The following is a 19,697-nucleotide window of genomic DNA, read 5'->3' as shown; positions in this document are numbered from 1 at the left end:
CCCAGGTTAACTTGGGCATATCGATGCACCTTATATTACCTTTCTTGTCGTAATCTTTGGTTATTCTAATCAGTGGTCATACTTTAGATGATAGGTCAATAGTTATATGTAATTTGAAAAATACAATCAAAAACACTCACAGCACTAATTAAATAAAAAAAATGTGTTATTACTTAATTATAATTTTAAAAAATTCTAATTCTTATTAAAAATACTTTTAATTGGATCCTTATTATTTAACCCATAAAATTGTATGTCGGCAATTATTCGCAATTCAATTAAACAGACCATCATGTTAGTTGACTTACAGGCCCAAACAAGCAAGGAACCCTAACACCAGTGAACTCAGTAGGCCCAAGATGACAGCCCATCCACCCCTATGATTCCGCCGGTTATAATGTTTATTTTAAAATGTTATATCGGTCTTACCCTTCTATGTTTTAGTGAGTGTTTGATTTTGCCGAGAATTGATTTCGAATTCATAATTAATTTTTGTATGTTTGATTTCATATTACAGATAATTTAAGAATTTAATATGAATTTATGTAATTTTGAGTAGTTTTTAGATTGAATAAAAAAAATTGATATTAAGTTTTAATCCTATCTTAATTTAATAATAAAATATTCGAACACAAATCATACTACTTTAAAATTATTTTTTAACAAAAATAAATAAATTTTATAAAATTAATTTTGACAATGCCTGGTACTTATATGTGTTTGTCCCAGATTGTTTATCCGTTAGCCCAACAGAAAGAAAGTCGCGACTTAAGAGTCCAAAATGAAGCAAGGTTTGATATTGTTTAGGCTGGGTCTTGTTGTCTTTTGGGCCTAATTCTTTTCGGCATTGGAAACGTTTCCAAGATCGTTTCTTGCATAGGCCGAGTGGATGCATTTGTCCTTACCCACTTAATAATTTAGGATTTGAAGGAAGGGAAAAAAATATTAATTGATGATTGATGTTATAATTAATTTAAAGTTTTTTAATACCACAATTTAACTGTAATTTAGTAATCAATGATTACAAGTATATTTTACCTTTTTTTATACATTTTTTGGCTACTGTGCATTTTATCTTTTAAAATGCACCTTTATTTTAGAAAAGTTAAATCTATATTTGAGAATTGAATTTTGAACAAAAAGAATGAGAGGATAAAATTTTCATTTTTTACGTACTTTAATATTTTGAAAGTCAAAATTAAATAATATCAGCACAAATTTAATCTCTTAATATTTTACTTGTAGAAATATTGCATATAGTAGTTTTTGTTTGAATGACTATAATTTTTAATAATCAATACATATATATCTATAAACAAAAATAATTATTTGTTGCATAAGGACTTCACTTTCATAACCATCTTTCCACATTCTTTCAAATTTTGGATTTCTCGTATCTTTTTCTCCCACAAATTTCGTTCTTCAAAAATTAAAGTTTCTCTTCCTTCACGCTCCTCTCATCTTTTCCTTTATTTCTGGTTATCTTTATCGTTTATCTCAAACTTTTGTTAATAAAATTACTAATATCTATGTTAATACTAGGATGCTCTTATTGGCCCAGTTATTATTGTCATAGTTTATAACAGTACATCATAACATGTGATTAAGTAGTAGTGCACTATTTTATCGAATAGTTAACATTGTTTATATTCTCAATATGTTCTAAGTTTCTAACTAAATTATTGTTAATTATCAACTATAAATACAGGGATAAAACAACCAGTTTATATGTTGAACTTTCTTTTTGGAAGTATTTTCCTTTGAAAAGATTTAATTCTTTTAAATTGAAAAAATAACAAGATAAAAAAGTAAAAATATATTTGGTATATATTACTTTAAATAAATGATGTGTGTGATATTTAAATTAATGTTGAGATGTATACCTTTTGATGAGTTTAATTTTAATAATTAATATGTTGTTAATCTAATTTTTGTTACATTTAACAATAGATTGTAAATATATTTTAAAACATAATAAATAAACATTGTGTGACCTTAGTTGGCAGCTGGATTTTCTTCTTCCTCACCCATAACCCCTCTTCTTCAAGACCTCTTTTTGAACCAAACCCCCTCTCCCCTCCCGCATTTGATGATTTTTAGCCGTTAATATTTTTATTTCATTAACAACATTAATTTAAGGTGAACGGAATGATCAAACAGAATCAACTTAAATAAATAAAAAATCAAAATAAAATTTTTAAAAATTAGAAGACCAAACTGAAAAAAAAAAGATAAAGAAAAAAAATATATCATTTAGCCTAATTTTTATTTCTCACCGTAATAAGAGTTCTCAATTCGTATGCTTTTTATTAACTTTCCAGAAAAACTAAGAAAACAATTATCTTCTTTAAAACCGTCCCCAATTAAAGACGCGCGGATTATATACCACGGCATCTTCCAGTATCCAGTTTTCGACACTTCGGCCTTAATACCTTTCTTTTTACTTGTTTTAATTTTTAAATACAAGCTTAGTTTATTCAATATTCAATTCATCGTTAGAGCACCCTCGAATCCTTCTATTTTACTTATCAGTTCCTATTCATTCCTATGATAAAGCTAACAAAAATGCCAACTCAAAGTTCTATAAAATATTAACAATTAAACATTATCAGTGTTTTGCAAATAAACGAGCTCGAACGGTTGCTTATACGTGTGAACATTCATTTCAAAAACAGAAAAAATGAGGTCAAATATCTCAGAAAAATCAACACGTCTGATAACTAAAATGCGAGCTTCTATCACAAATTTTCCGCCTGTTACGGTGGGAAATGACGCACAAGAAACATTTGGAAAGAACTTTCATTTCATGGTTGTAATCAGTACACGTACCATGGCAATATGAATGTGCTTATGAAAAGTATCCACTCACCAGTCCTGCAATTCTTGTCAGTTGGTGAAACGTCACCAACGCGTGCCTCATACTCCATTATTCAGGACGAACATTACCAAGTCAAGCGAGAAATATCATGACTAACCCAATCAATATAATTTTATTTTCTTTCTTTCCAAAGAAAAACAAAACTGATACCATCAAACCCAAAAAATAGACTTCACAACTATACATATGCATATCACCAGAAAGAATCTGTCAGCAACTCCCAGCTACTATATCTATGCAGTAATTTATATATTTTCTCGAGAATTCTCTTCATTTACCAACAATATTAATCTTCAACTATAAATAATTATCGCCTCAAATAATGTCAGTGTATGAACCTTTGAAGCAACTTCACTCTTTAGGCAACTGTACCAAGCATACGCTTTTCTGCTTCATCCGCATTAAGGGAAAAAATATCAACAGGGGCAGTTGTATAGTCAACACCAGTTTGCTTAAATCTACCATTAGAGGAGCCTGCATGGTGATCAAGATAGATTACAACTACAGTGATATCATCATGGAAGTGTCGTCTTATTCCTTTGTCAATTTTCTTTATGTCATCGTATCTCATCTCTCTCTTCTTTGCAGCTTCATGAAGAGCAGCTCTCACCAGTCTCTTGGCAATTCCCTGCAAGTACCACAAACACACATCAAAATCCTTGTAAGAATATACAAAGTTGATCATTATATTCAGCTCCCAAGCAACAGTAGAGACACTCACAGCTCTTGGATGTTTGAAAACGATCTGAACTGCTGCCTCGTCACTTAATTGTTCCCAGAGGCCATCTGATGCAAATATCAAGAATAAATCCTGAGACTCAAGCTCCCTAATAATGATTGATGGTTCAGCTGTCATTACAGGACGCTTCAAAGGAATAGGATTTCCAAACTGCTGAAAAACCGGGTCTCGGTAGAAATCAGGTTTCTTCAAATACACGTCACCGATAGATCTTGACACCTGCAAAACCAAAACTGTCTAGATCAGCTATCTTGACCCCATTTTTCAGAAGTGAGATAAACTAGGTGTAACCTCACTGCACCTTTCTCTTATACAAGGGAAGCACACACATGAAAAGGCAAAGCATGGAGATCACAGCTTAGAGCATCCAAGTCCTTAATTCTAACAAATTACAGTAAACCTCAAATTCTATGTCATCTTTGTGTAGGAAAAATACATCAAGTTCAAAATAACCATAAATTAGGTAAAGAAAGGTTGGAAGAAGAAACACAAAAATTAGGTTAACTGATTTTACATTTTTACTCAGATATTGAAATTGTAAATAACAGCACTAACACCTGAAGAGATTATGCTACAACCAGACACATTTAGCAACAGGGATCACAGACTGCGTCATGGATATATTAACAATGCATTTATCTATTTCCAACATGAAGTTTAAAATTAAGCGCAAATTTGTTAAGAAGAAAATGATAAACGATAAGTCAAGAAGATACCAAAAGGGACAACATATCAGTTCATTATACCTGTATAATGCCCTTAATCCTCCAAACTCCACGGTTATAAACCACAATGTGCGAGTCATCAGGATGGAGAGCTTCAACTTCTTTTCTCACCTCTTCATCAGCTACATTATGATCTGTTGACAAACGCTGTGCCACCACTGGACTGTTCTTTCTCACCGTATCCCTCCTGCCAAGAACAGCTCTCGAGTCGCCGAGGTTGGCAACATACAACACATTATTAGAAATTGCACCAAAAAGGCAACAGGATCCGACGGAAGCAATCTGGGGACTAATGGGCAAGGATAGCTTCACCAAATGCAAGAATTCCTCCTCTGTGGCACTGAATGCCTTTTTTATCACATCCACAGACAACCCTCCTTGCTCAGTGGCGAATTCTGCAAATCAAAAACAACAAACAAATGAGCAAGATGCAGCATCATTGATGCCTATTTAGTTCAAATTCTTTGTTCACAAATTCAAGTACGAATTAACATAGCTTATGTAAAACTGGGCAACAAAGGGAAATTTATTGATAGCAATTGTAAAATTGACTACAAATGCCTCTTTAGAATAATTCCTCTTCCTACTAACGAGTGAACAAAACCATGTGCTTCTATTTGAGGAAGTATAACTGAGAAGACAACAACAGTTGGCATTTCACTTTTTATGTAACATAGAGCATAGAAAACAAACAAACCAGTCAATCAATACCAGAATATCAATATCATAATTCATATCTTCCAGTAATATTCTTCGTACTTGATAAAGAATTTTTAAAAAAAATATTCTCTTATCTAAAAAATCATAAAAGACATTTAATATTTGATTTAATTATATTAATAATTAGTAAAAAAGAACTCAATACCAGAATAATATATCAATATCATATAACCCAGAAATAAGAAAGTATTAAATTAAAAAAAAAATAGTCTTATTTTGAAATATAAAAGGCATTGAATAAAAAAAAAAAAAAGACAAAGAAATGAGTAAGGGTTGAAGTCATTTTGGATCTTAAAAGCGTGGTTTAAACGAAAAGAAAAGGATTAGGAATGAGGAATTACTGTGCAAATAAGGGAAGAGGCGCTTGTTGACGAATCGAGAAGCTTCGGGGCCGCCGTGGCCGTCGTAGACGCCGACGTAGGTGGCGTAGGGGGAGGTGAAGACTTGGCTCTGATCCTCGAGACAGTAATTGGCCTGGGCGACGGCGATGGAGAAGTCGCCGGAGGCGTGGGGCTTCAAGTCGGTGTGCCAGAGGAGTCCGTCGGCACGGCGGCGTCGGAAGCAGCAATCCAGAGGGCCGTAGCACAAACGCAGCATGATCTGACTCAGAGCGTGTGCGTGGAGATCAGAATTTATTTAAACGACGACGATGATGATGATAAGGTTGAGTTTGTTTGGGAGGTTAGGTTAGGTTTGGCATCTGAAGAAGAATGAGAGAGAGAAATGGGAGTGGCGCGTTTGGAGGCTGAATCAAAGATATGATATGTAATGCTTGTTTTGTTGGTTGAGTTGACGCGTATATTACAATACAATAGGCAATGGCAATATAGAATACAACTTATCTTATTGTCTTGTGTTTGTGTGTGCGCCTTTTCTTTCAAATTTCACTTTTCTTTTCTCCACTCACCCCCCTATTAAGTATCCTCTACTCTCTTTTTTACTATACTTGTCTTTTGTCCTCTCTTGTTTCTTAATCAATTAAATATCATTATCTGTTGTTTTTCTTCATTCTTGATATCAGTGTAAAACTTATAAAATGCTTTTATAAAACTTACCAAATTTTGTATAAAAACTTTAACATCACTACTTATTATTAAAATTAATAAATTTATTATATCATAATTTATTATTACATAAAACTGCATTAAACTATTAATACGTAACATATTTTCTCTTAAATAAATACTAAATTGGAAATATGAGATATGAAAATAACTTAAATTGTTTGTGGGGAATTTACCATTCAGTACACATTAGACTTGAGTGTTACGATAAGGTTGGTATACTTTTACAAAGTAATTTAATTGAAAATCAGAATTTAGTAATAATAATGAATTTATTAATATTATACTTATTTTGTTTTACTGTCTTAAAACTACATATTTATTTATTAATTAGAAGGCTTAAATTTGTTTTTTACAGAGGTTTAAATCTGTCGGAATATATTAGAATATGCTAATATTATTTTTTAAATATATCTTTATATTATACTTTTTAAAATCAATATTAAGATTTAAAAAAACACGTGTGAAGTGAATACATTATACATTAAGCTTATATTTAAAATTTTAAAAAGAATAAAAATACTTTAATTTATCTAAATATTTCAAATTTTGATTTTTATTTTATTAAAACATAGTATTTTTAAAATTCCGTATTTATCAAAAGGTATGTAATTTTATTAGTCTTTTATTAGGAAATTAAGAATACGTGTTTCTATTAATATAAAGACTATAAAAAAATATTCAATTTTCATAAGTACTAAAATTAATTTTAAAACACTTTGAAAAAATAAAAATATTTTCGTCTTTTTAATAAAATAGGTTAAATTTATAGTTTTAAACCTTATAATCTTACCATTTTTTTTTTCTACAGATAAATCTTACCGGTCTTAATCAATTCTTATCCGCACCAACGCATATATAGATACATAGCGTGATTTCAAACATAAAAAACACGTATACATAACGTGTATAATCAACTAAGCCTTTTTATAAAAAAAAAAAAGAAAAAGAAAAATATATTTAAGTTTAATACTTTTCTGTGGGCTGCAGCATTGACCAGGAACAAGATTTCTTTAGCCAACAAGTCGTCTCAAGTGACATTAAATGTTTCGCTTAAGGTTTTATTTAAATTTAAAATCAAATTATAATATTCTGCTAACAAATTCTTTGCATCTTTAATATAGTGGGATTTTTTTTATTATACTTTTGTTTTATTTACATTTCAATTTACACGGTAGCTTTTACTTTTTCGCATTGAATCTTAAAAATTCTCGATTAAAAGTAAATACATTGAACACAAATACTAATGAAATCCATTCTGTTGAATGAATAATGTGCATCAATTGTTACAAATCATTGGTACTCGCATTTAATTTTTACAAATAAAAAAATGCATGCAACGCAAAGAATTAAAATAATAAAATGAGTGTGATATATAGAAATATACATTGTAATGCGGTTTTTTTAGCAATCAAGGGTGTAAGTATAAAATATTGGAGGTGTCGGTACTAGGTTTTTTTCCATAAATAAATTTTTTCTCTCTTACTTTTTTTAAATATACACTACTTTATAAATTAATTTCTAATATATATTATTTGAAACGTTCTCTCTCTATTTTTTTAATTTAAAATATTATAAAATATAAATATTATATTATATTTTTTTAATTGGTTTTAAAATTACATATTTATTAAATAAAATTTTATAATTTTTTTATTTTTTAAAAATATACAGATAAAGAAAAATAAAAAAATTAGATTACAATTTTTTAGTTACTTTGTATGTACTTTTGTAGTTAAATTTATGTGTTGTTCATGTTTTTTTGTTATGTTCGTTAATTAAAAAAATAAGAAAATTAGGTAGTAGTATTAAAATAAACTAAAAAACACAGTAAAAAAATAATTGATACATTTATCTTATACAATAGACATAAAATTTCAAAGAGTAGTAATTGCAATATTAAAAACATTTATTTAACATTTTTTTTTACTTAAGTGATAAGAATTGATATTTTTATTATTCATGACTTGTAAAAATAAAAGATTAAAATATCTAAAAGATACTGATAACGGCTAAATATGAACTATTTTTTATAATAAAAATATATTGAAAATATCTTTGAAGATATTTAATTAGCATTTATTTTTTGTTGTCATCTGAGAATTGTGGCAAGGATATGAACGAAACCAGTAGGGTCCTGATCCAAGGAGAAAGAGGACAGCAAAGTGTTGTCTTGTTTCAACTCGCATTTCTACTGAAATGGAAATGGAGGAAGAAGGAAATGAACGGAAAAGTAGAAAAAAATGTGAAATTTGCCAGCAACATAGCAATAACATAAACAATTGTCCTAACATATCTCAATCTTAGGTTTTTCTTCTTAGCCAAGCTTAATTGTGTTAAGTATTTTATTGATAATACAATATAACTGCTAAATATGGGTTATTTTTTATAATAAAAATATATTGAAAATTTCTTTAAAGATATTTAATTAACAATTAGTTTTTGCTGCCACGCGGAAATTGTGACAAGAATATGAACGAGATCAGTAGGATATGGTCCTGATCCAAGGAGAAAGAGAACAGTGGGTTGTCCTTTCTCCTGAGATGGAGGAAGAAGAAAATGAACAAAAAAGTAGAAAAAAAATGCGAAATTTACTGGCAACATGGTAATAACAGAAACAATTGTCGTAACATATCTCCATCTTAAGTTTTTCTTTAGCCAAGCTTAATTGTTTAAGTATTTTATTGATAATACAATATAATGTTCTTCTATAAATAAGTTGTTAAACAAAAAGTCTTCATATTTTTAATTAAATCTAATGACATAAACAAACTAATTATATTTAGTAATATAATTATATTAGAAAATTCAGATTTTAAATAAAAATATTCACCTAAAAAATATGTTAGGTAAATTAAATAATAAAACAAAAATAATTATATTTAATAATATCATTTTCTTTAGAAAAATTAAAATATAAAATTATAAAATTTAATTTAATAAATAAGTAATTTTAAAACCAATTAAAAAATTATATAATATAATATTTATATTTTATAATATTTTAAATTTAAAAAAACAAAAAGGAGAGAGAAAATCTCAAGTAGTGTATATTGGTAATTAAATTATAAAAGTAGTGTAGATTGAAGAAAAAAAAAGAAACAGGAGAAAAAAGGTGTATTTACCGAAAAAAAATTGTTGGTATTGTGTATTTTAAATAATTAAAGAGTTTAGTATAAAAGAAAAAAATATCAAGAGAATTTGACTAAATCTTGGAGAATGTTAGTATAATTTTATTAGCGAATGTTGAATGTGATATTTAAGTACTAGTGGTTTTAAATAAATAAAAAAGTGTTATAATTTAACGTAAACTTGATTCAAATTTCAATGGCCTTTTAAAGATATACATACAAAGAAGATTTTCAAATCGTTTGAATTAGAATATAAAAGAAAAGAAAAAAAATGAAGAGAAGGAAAAAAAACAAGAAAATTAAAAAGGGCTAATAACAGAAAAAAAATTATGTTTAAAATTTATAATATAATAGAAGTATATTTTTTATCACTTATATACTTTACTTATATACTTTGCACACCATCCTGTTTTTGAAGCGTAGAGAAAAAGAAAAATAGGTCAGATTTATATGTTTTTTCTTCTCTTTGTTTCACATAAGCTCATTATTTTCTTACAGAAATATAATTACTTCATTTCATTTAAAATAAGTGAGTGAATACAAGTTGAAATTTGCTCAAATAAATTCCAACTAGCATACAATATGAACACTTAGTTAAATTGTAATCGACACTATTGGCTTGTTTTCGAACGAAACTCACCATTAATTTTGATAGATTTCGTGCGAAACTTCTATGATTATGCAACAAAATCTGATATTATGAGCTGCCAGATATATTGCTATTCAGATTTTCCACCACTACTTTCAATCAATTTCAGTTTCTACATAAGCTCAATTTGAAACAAAGAAAATCCAACATTAAATCAAATAATGAATGGTATGTTTGGATGGAGGGAAAGAAAATAATACATGTATAATCATGTATTTTTCTATTTAGTTGAAGAGAAAAAAAAAAGTTAACATGTAAAACAAAAAAATTAAATTTTTTCTTTTCTCTCATTTTTTTCTCGATTCAAATTTTTGTTTCTATCCTTTTTCCAAACCGAGGGGAAGAGACAAAAAAAACTATCTATCAATGAATCATATTTCTTAATTGTATATTTTATCATCTAATTATAATCATTTTGTAAATTTTATCACCCTAATTTTTAATTTTTACATATTTTACCACCATGTCTTTTTTTTGTGCATTTGATCATTAAAAATTATAAAACTATTATTGAAATTCATTAAATATAAAAGGTTAAAAAAAGTTGTTCTTACAATTTAATATTCTTTTTTTTTTATTTTCGTCCTTATAATTTTTGTAGCTCTTGTAAAATATTTTTTTTCTTTCTTAAATCGCTATAAATAGTGTTTTGAACCGTGAAAAAAAATTAATAGTATAAAAACACTAATTTAAAGTAATTTGAGAATAAAAATAAAAACAAATATATTTTATAATAAATAAAATGAAAAAAATACAAAAATAGAAATAAAAAACACCAAATTTTAAGAGACGAAAAAGATATTTAATTTAATATTATTAGAATTTTTTAGTTCTAATAATTTTTATCTAACAATAAAGAGTACGTTGAAAATAGTGTATTTTAGAATTCATTCACTTTTGGGCATAACGTAGAGGGATAGGTGTTGTCGCGGAATGAAAACGTCAAAAATAAAAAATACCTTATTTTGCATACTTTTTTTAGGAATATCTTTGTCATTTTATTTACGTACTTTTGTTTTATTATTATATATTTTACACAAATAAACAAGACGATCTTTTTATGTAAGTTTCTTCCATAACAAAAAATCAATAAAATCTTCTCATTTGTTTTACTTGTTTTCTTTCATTTCTTTTTCCGCCCTTTCCCTTGATTTCTTTTCACTTTTTTTTTCCCCTAAATTAAACATACTATAATTGTCTAATACCAAATGGGAAAACAATACTTAGATTTTATTTTTCATGGTATGTGTTTCATCTTCTACAATTTCAAACCAAAACCTTAACGAATAGGATTTACATTTAAGACACTCTATAAAGTAAAAAACTAATAATGTTTTATGTCCCGCCAAAATGACTAATGTTTAAATTTGATATTTTTAAAAATTTCTGTATTATTTTGGTCTCTAATTTCTATTGTTTTATTTAATTTTTTAAGTGCTATCTAAATAATTTGTTATTGTATAAAATGTTATTTAAACCACCTTATGAACTAAAATTGTTATATTTTAAATTTAGAGAAAAAATACATTTTAAAATTAGAAGAACGAAAATAATACAACTTTTTTAACAAAACCAAATTCAAACATTAATAATTTTAGAGGGATATAAAACATATTTATCCAATAAAAAAATATCAAAAGTAAATAATGGTCCAGAATGATGGAAGAAGTAGGTGACAAGAGTGTGAGAAATTCTATTGTTTGTGATGCACCCCATCATCTGCCTTAAAGTCCAAGAATTATTTGCTTTGTTCGTGTAATTAGTATAGTGCGTGTCACCTTACTTAGAATGTTTGTGTTGTTGTCTACTCATTAATTAGATGCACAGAACACGGTTGACTTAGGGTTTTGTACGTAGTTGTAGCCAATCTTTCTGTTTCAAGTTCTTGTCTCCGTCCATAACGCGGAATCGACACTTGCGTTGCGTCTATGCTCGAAATTTGGAAATACAACTCCGCATCGAATAAAATATCTCATTTCTCCAAATCCATTACCCCTTCTTAATTATTTTGTTTTGTGTATTCATTTTCTTTGTCTAGATAATAGATTATGGATGTTTCTTAATTTAATGGGTTAAAGATTAATTTTGTTCAGTGACGTGTAACTATCATTTATTCAAGTAAATTTTACACACGATGAAAATCAAATACAAATTTTTCACTCATATAAGTGCAATATGACCTTATATCAACTTTTTACATTTTTTAATTAATTCATTTAGACAGTCTTTATTTGAGGTTTTATATAAAACATCACACACACAATCAATAAATATTATTGAGATAAAAAAGTTCAATAAATATCCTCAATTTAGAAAATAGAATAATTTCTTTAATAAATTCGGTGTATTTCTATCTGAAAGTCACCTAGATTTATTTAAGAAGTTGGCTTCTCTTAATAGTTCTCTCCCGTTTTTTATGAAATTAATAGTCCTCTCCCTATAGAATATGAGTATTTAGTTTTTTTTTGTACATACGTAGAAAGGATAATTAGTGAAATTACTCTTTCACTCTATTGACTTTTTTCATATTTTTTTAGTAATTATTTATGCTTTATCTTAATTCACTTAATAAATTACGAAAAAGTACTATCATTTGATTATTTGAAGTAGAAAATATAACTATTTTTAATGTTTATTATTGTCTATTAGTATCTTCGTTAAACAAAGCAAACAAAAAGCAGTTAAATGAAACCATAATTTACTTAGATATAATTATACTTTTAAATAACAATATTCCACATTCCTTTAGAAAAAACAATATTCCACATTCTTTTATCTCTTGCAAAAAATTATCAATATTTTTAAAAAAATGAAAATGGTATATTGTAGTTTCTTCAACCAACCAATGATATCTTTGTCGTAGAGTATGGAATGAGTAGTAATGCCCAGACAGAAAATGGCAGGCTAAATCCGTACAATGACTATTGTTCCTTGTTGCAAGTGAAGTTAGGACTTAGAACGGATATAAACTAATACAAGCAAGTGGGGTTTCATATTGTTTTGGCTTAGGTTTCGGAGATAAGGACAATAACAAAAAGACCTAACCTTCAATCTATTTGCCGACAACACTTCCTAGGTATGGCACCCAACTATCACCTTGTTATTGTACTTGTTGGTGGGCTTATTTTATTGATATTTGGATTTAAACGGTTTTTTCCCACCCAATTTATTGTTTATTTGGTCTTTTCATTAAAAAAAATTATAAATGAGTTTCCTAACGTAAAATTCTGTGAGGAAGCAAACGAAAACAAAATTAATAAAGATCCTCCAAGTATATACATTAATAAGTTGTATTATTTTTTTCGTTGAACAAACTTCAAACTTAAGTTGAGAAGTAATAATTTGTTGTTTCTCATATAACAGTGCATGAAACGCGTGTCAACGGATTGAAACAATGAAACGGACACACACTAGAGACTTCTATCTAACTAATTAACTTATCTAATTGATTTTAAACATCTTGAATATTATAATAAACATTACATAACTATCATGTGAGACATGACACATTGGTGAGTTCTACAACTCACTAATTAAATATTGTTACATGCATGAGAGCCCAGCAAACTTTACAGTTTTTTTTTTAATGTCACCTTAGAGTATTTCACAACTCATGTTGCATCATAAAAGGATGGTATCAAGTGACAAAAAATATCCCAAGTTGGTAAATACTTGCATTTTTTTAATTTTATAATAAATTTTCTAAAATGTCTATTTGGCCACGAATCACACCGGCCATCTTGAGCGGGCATGAGTTCCACGGTGGGACGATAAATGATTACGTGCACATGACAGCACAGCATAATGACGCTCTTCACGTAATATAAGTTGGATATGACTCGGGAGAAGATTAGAAGAATTTTCATGAAGTTTATTCATAACTTTTATAACAGGGAGTTTACGCCTTTTTTTTAATTGACAGAACAGGGAGTTTACGCTAAAATACATTTATTTTATCTATTTAAATTATTATTTTACTTATTTATTTCAATGTTTTTTTAAATAATAAGTTACGGGTCTGAGTGAAATTAACTCAATTATTTTAAATAAGATCTCAGATTCAAATCATATAAATAAAAAGAAAAATTATACATGTACAACTACAACAATATATATATATATATATATCGAAGAGCAAAAAGGAAGATAAATTAAAATTAAAAATGTAATAAATGATAGGATAAAAAAGAACGAGAGATAGACACAATATAATATGATATAAATTGTTGTACAATTTATTTTACATTTATCATTACTCTATAAATATAATCATTCACATAATTTTGTTTCGTAATGATGAGAGTTTCTTTCAAGTGATTTTAGTAGAAAATATTATTTGCTTTCTAGTTTTTTTATAGTATCTTTTATAGTTTCTCTTCCCTAATAATTTTGTTGATGAATATTGTTTTTTATTTTCATTCAAAAAACACATAAGCAGTCTACACAAATAAAATAAAAAACGCCTTCATGAGAGCTCGAGCATCCTATAAAGCAACAATTTTATATAGTTTTAAGGAAAGGAATTTTTTTTATCTTATTTAACAGTATATGATATTACTAAATACTACAAAACACGATATTCTTATATAAACTCACTAAAACACTACTTAAATTTTCTCCCGTTTACTTCTAATTTACTAACCTCTAGTCCAGCCCATCGTGGGAGCAAAGTACATACATGTTGGGCCTTGTCTATGGTATATTTACTAAATTTGCATTTTAGATCCACATTCTATATTAGTTTTTTTTTTTCTTTTTCAATACATTCTATATTACTCGTAAAAATTATTTTGAAAGCATAAATTTTTTTATTTATATAATGTGTTTAAATTTAAATACAAGTAATTATCCACAAAACCATAATAGATAAAGGAAGGATCAATTTATTCCAAAAATAACTTTAAAAGAATTATCCCTCGTCCTAATCATTGATTCTTTTAAAATCGATTGTCTAAGATTAATTATTTATTATAACTATTAGATTTTTAAAAAATAAATGTATAAAGAATAACTATGTTAAAATAATTTGATCCCTCCCAAATATATATAGATATTATAATATACTATTTTTTTGTTGCAATGTATTATAATATAATATACAATCCTATACACATTATATTTTGCAAATAAAAATTCAGATTTTCTGGTGCAATGTATAATAATATTTGTAATATTTTATAGTTGAATATTCTATTTATATTTTTTTATAATTAAATATAAGATTATTTTATAAACATTTTCAATTGAATTATAAATTATCTTTTAATCAGGGCTATTTTATCACCATTAACTTTGCACCATTAAAAATAATATTATAATAACATCCATTTTTATTAATTTTTCAAACAAACATATTTCAGTAAACCATATCCAAATTAACTAAAATGTAATACATGAATCTTGATAAAAATGAATAGGTATTTTCCCGATAAGAATACAAATATTAAAAATACTATTTACTATTCACGTGACTGTTATTATTTTATAACACGTCTTACAATACCAAATTTAGCTACCCACATCTTTCCCATTGTCACCAGGAAAAGATAAAAAAAAAATACGATATCAAGGTAAGAGACAAGTATTCAGCATCGTTACAAAAAACCAGCTCCATTACAGCATTCTTATCCTGTCATACAACCACAGAACAAAACAAAGTCAATCAAGAAATCAATTACTCGTCCTCGTTTAATGATGAGTGAGTATTTACAACTATACATCTTCGACAGTATGGACAGTCTCCACAGCAGCGAATCCAAGGATCCAAGCAAACAGAGTGAAACTTATGTCCACATGGCAAACGTATCAGCTCATCTCCGTCTGTGAAAGACTCCAAACATATACTGCAGTCCTGCAGTACCCTGGAATCCAACCCTATCTCACTGGCATTGCTGCTAAAAACTTCCTGATGCAAACAGTCCAAGGCCTCTTGAGTAAGGCCAGGTGGCTTTGTGCTTAGTTCTTGCAAGAACTGGGACCTTGCCATTTGAGAAGTCAACTCAGTAACTAGAGATGCCCCGCTTGGATCTTCGTTTGATGATTCACTTTCTGGATCCTCACCAAATGAATCTCTATCATATTGCCTAAGGAAACAAAACAAACAAAAACTTCAAATTGGATCAAAGGGCAATGGCAGGTCTTTTTAACAACAAACAAGAATGCACAAACAACTTCGACAGCAACATCAGTACGTCATTTATTACGATAGGTCGCTGAAGGAAAAAATTGAATCAGAGTACAGTATGCATAGAAGACATCAACATATTGACCAAAATAAGAGTCTCCCCATGCTCTAATACTATAGCGCAGGAAAATGATTAATAGACATCCATATGCTATTGGACACCTAGAGGGATAAAGAAAGAGAAGTATATGTATGACAGGTATTATGATGTAATAGGAAAAATAAGTGTTAACAGGGTGTTTATAATGAAGAGGTGTTCATGTCAACACTCTATAGTGAATATGATGACCATGGTTGCACTAAGATCGAGAAACATTGCATCAGAGACAACAAAACCAAATGTCCACATGCAATGATTTACTTTTTTTCCCAAGGGGTGCATCAAAGGAAATAAGTTAATCTATGCTTAAGTGGTTGTCTACAACACAGTGAAGTAACGAGATCATGAAAGACTTATCATATTCACAGCATATTCCTACTTATCAATACTAGATAATCAGATGATGTTTTTTTAAAGACATAAGCAGCTCATCACAGAACTTACATTGATATTAGTGACACAACGATAACATAATTTAATTAACATAGGATAAGTGATACAAGAAAGATCATGACCACAAATAATGGAGACAGAGTAATACACTAATACAATGTCATCCAATATCCATATCGGTATGTTCAGATGGAAAATTTAGGAGGAAAACAGAAGGAAGAGAAACGTTTGTATTTCTTAGTTGAGAGAATTATAAAAATCCTATGCAGATGAAAAAGGGTTCTTAGAAGGTTAAATGATAATGCCTCATTTTAAAATCTTTAGCTTAAGTAAATGAATTTTTTTCACACCAAACTTAATATTAATCTTTCAGGTTGGAGCAATAAAATAATCTAGAGACATAGATTGAGGTGAAAAGCAAACCTGTTTGTGGATAGAGGTTCCCCTCTCAACCTCTGAAGGAGTCTTGCCCGTGCAAGAACCACACCTACGGGTAGTCTCTCGCTGCTACTCCCTCTAAGACTACTTCTCACGTTTTCTTCAGAATCCACGCTCTCACTTACGAAAGACCGCCGATACCTCCCATCAATTCTATCAGATGCACGCTCCTAACAACCACAAAATTCACTTTATTCAAATACTAACTAATAGCCCCAACCTCAACACTAATAATAATAATAATTATAATACAAATCTTCAGAAATTTCAATTGAAATTAGTGGAATAGCGCAGAAAGAAAAGGGAAATGTATATACCGGGTGGTGGCGGCGGAGGTAGTAGTGACGAAGGCGGAGTTGGCGGAGAGAATCGGCGGCGTGGAGTTCGGTGTCGAGCCCTAGATCGAGAGCATTTCGTCCCAATCGATGCCTTCTGGTGTGGAATAGCTCCGAAGCGCTCGTCATACACTGCGAATCGCGATTCAGTGTTCGGTGGTTGCTGCGAATGACGCGGTGAGGTGAAGAGTTGCGAGAGATGGAGAAAAAAAGGAAAGGAAAAGAAAGAGAGGTCAATGGCAACTAGCAAGTTCCATGAAGAAGCCCAACACTGTCTGCGATTCTTCCCTAATCCAATCACTTTCTTCTTTTTTCTTCTTTTTTTTTCGACAAAGTTCCAAGAGGCAAAAATAAATTACTCAAAATAGAATGATCGATTAAATCAACTAATATATATACATGTTAATGATTTTTTTTGTAAGTTGTTGTGCAACTTGTCAGGCACATAGATATTAGATTGTTAATGGATTTGGTGCGATTTGGAAAATGAAAATGAAGGATTAAATTAACCACATATTAGAATTAAACTTATATTAAAATAATATTCAAAACGTAAATGTTTATGTAAAAATTATTTTATAATTAAAGAAAAGATAAGTTTATTTCTTTTCATATAAATTATAATTTTTTTGTAAAGTATTTTAAAGAAATTATATAATCAATTAAAAGTGATTTGTAAATAAATTATAAATTATTTTCTTAAATTCTTTCAAATATTTATATAAATATTTATGTTATGAAATAAATTATGCGTAATTATGTAGTACTACTGAGAAAACTATCTTTTGACTAACTTCTCAAGAAAAATGAGTTTTTTTTGTAACTTTTTTGGCGGCCAATTCTTTTTTGGATTCATGGGAAATTCTTGGCCCATTCTACTTGTTAATGACATGTGGATATGTAACCCAAAACAAATGACTTATGGATAATCTGTGCTTGGTTTACATTTTTATTTTTTGTTTTTAATTCTTATTTTTATTTTTAGAAAATTGTTTTCATTTTTAAAAGATTAAAATTATGAAAATATATTTAATTTTATTTCTTGTTTTCTGCTTTCAAGAAATAAAAATACTAAAAATACGTTTTCAAAAGAAAATGTATTTTTAGATTTGCTTAAGATTACATTCCTTGTCACCGCGTTTTTATTTTATCCAAAATGAGGTTCTTGGTTTCAACTGAAAACAAAATTTTATTGTTTCCAGTTTTTAGTTCGTTTGAGAAAATATTCTCAATGAAAATATTTTCAAAAATTCAACCAAATGTATTTTTATCATCATTTTTTGTTTCTAATAAAAATGAAAACAAAAAACAATCAAATCAAACATCCCCTTAAGTTTCACTGATTTGAATGAAAACAGCAGAGTAGCAAATGAATGTTTTTTTTTTTTTTTAATCATGGTGTGAATTATTTATTTATTTGGCTGATTATCAGTTTTTGTTTAAGAAATTAACTAAATTTTAGTATAATCTTTTTATCATCCACCACACTTGAAATAAATATATTTCTTAAAGAGTCCGAATTTAAATATATTTGGGTTAATGACATATTGGTTTTACATTTAAATTGATTATCATTTCAATTTTACTATCGAACCACTAAATCACTGATTCAGTTAGTAAGTTGCTAATAAATTGACTAAATAAAATAAACATTTAATGTATATTAAGAACCTCCTTCCAATAACCTAGTTGGTTTAAATAGTTTCAATCACCTCCTTCCAATATTTGTTATAGACCAAGTTTTTTTTCTTTATAACCTAATGCTTTGGCTACATTGTCCAAGGAAATGACCAAAGAAGTATCATCTCGTTCATTTTCCACCAATGTCTCCTCGACCATCCTTCCATAATCCCATTCATCCAAAAGCTGAGGTACAATATGATGACACGAAGGGCTAGCTTGACACCTTCCAGTCTTGATACCTTCAAAAATGTCAATGTCTCTTTCGTGTAAATCACTGAGGTGTATATATTTTCTTGGAATAAAACCCCAGTACAAGAAGGATATTATGCCCTATGATTGCACAATTTTGTAAATGGTAGTATCATCACGTATTTAAGTATTTAACAGATTGGTTTAGTTGCAAAAGTAGAAATAAAGGGTGAACAACATAATGAATCCAGAAAGAAAGAAAAAAATTATTTATATATTTTTCAATGTAAAAAAAAATAAAAATAAAAGACGTCCCATTAAATTACTATGGATGCAATTGAAAACTCAATAATCAATATTGACATTGTAATCAGACGGAAAAAAAGGAGGGATAAAGATAAATGTATTGTTTAGATAGATAGAAATTAAAATAAATCAGATAATTGTTTTTTTACATGAGTACATTAAA

At 28.4% G+C, this 19,697-nt stretch overlaps 2 protein-coding genes across 2 annotated transcripts; both read right to left on the bottom strand.

The window, feature by feature from the left end:
* Window positions 1–2,785: 2,785 nt before the first annotated feature.
* LOC114371940 (probable protein phosphatase 2C 63) lies at window positions 2,786–5,992 on the bottom strand. Its single transcript, XM_028329270.1, has 4 exons — window positions 5,404–5,992; window positions 4,364–4,737; window positions 3,600–3,836; window positions 2,786–3,506 (listed from the first exon to the last, which is right to left on the bottom strand). The coding sequence occupies exons 1-4, from the start codon at window positions 5,657–5,659 to the stop codon at window positions 3,237–3,239; spliced, it is 1,137 nt and encodes a 378-aa protein (XP_028185071.1). The 5' UTR covers window positions 5,660–5,992; the 3' UTR covers window positions 2,786–3,236.
* Window positions 5,993–15,312: 9,320 nt separating this feature from the next.
* LOC114372628 (probable E3 ubiquitin-protein ligase RHY1A) lies at window positions 15,313–17,702 on the bottom strand. The gene is made up of 3 exons (XM_028330296.1): window positions 17,339–17,702; window positions 17,007–17,191; window positions 15,313–15,989 (listed from the first exon to the last, which is right to left on the bottom strand). The coding sequence occupies exons 1-3, from the start codon at window positions 17,483–17,485 to the stop codon at window positions 15,581–15,583; spliced, it is 741 nt and encodes a 246-aa protein (XP_028186097.1). The 5' UTR covers window positions 17,486–17,702; the 3' UTR covers window positions 15,313–15,580.
* Window positions 17,703–19,697: the final 1,995 nt, after the last annotated feature.

Source organism: Glycine soja, chromosome 10 (assembly GCF_004193775.1).
Source record: "Glycine soja cultivar W05 chromosome 10, ASM419377v2, whole genome shotgun sequence".
Taxonomy (NCBI): Eukaryota; Viridiplantae; Streptophyta; class Magnoliopsida; order Fabales; family Fabaceae; genus Glycine; species Glycine soja.
The sequence above is the reverse complement of the archived record's forward strand: the minus strand, read 5'-3'. Positions and strand labels throughout refer to the sequence as shown.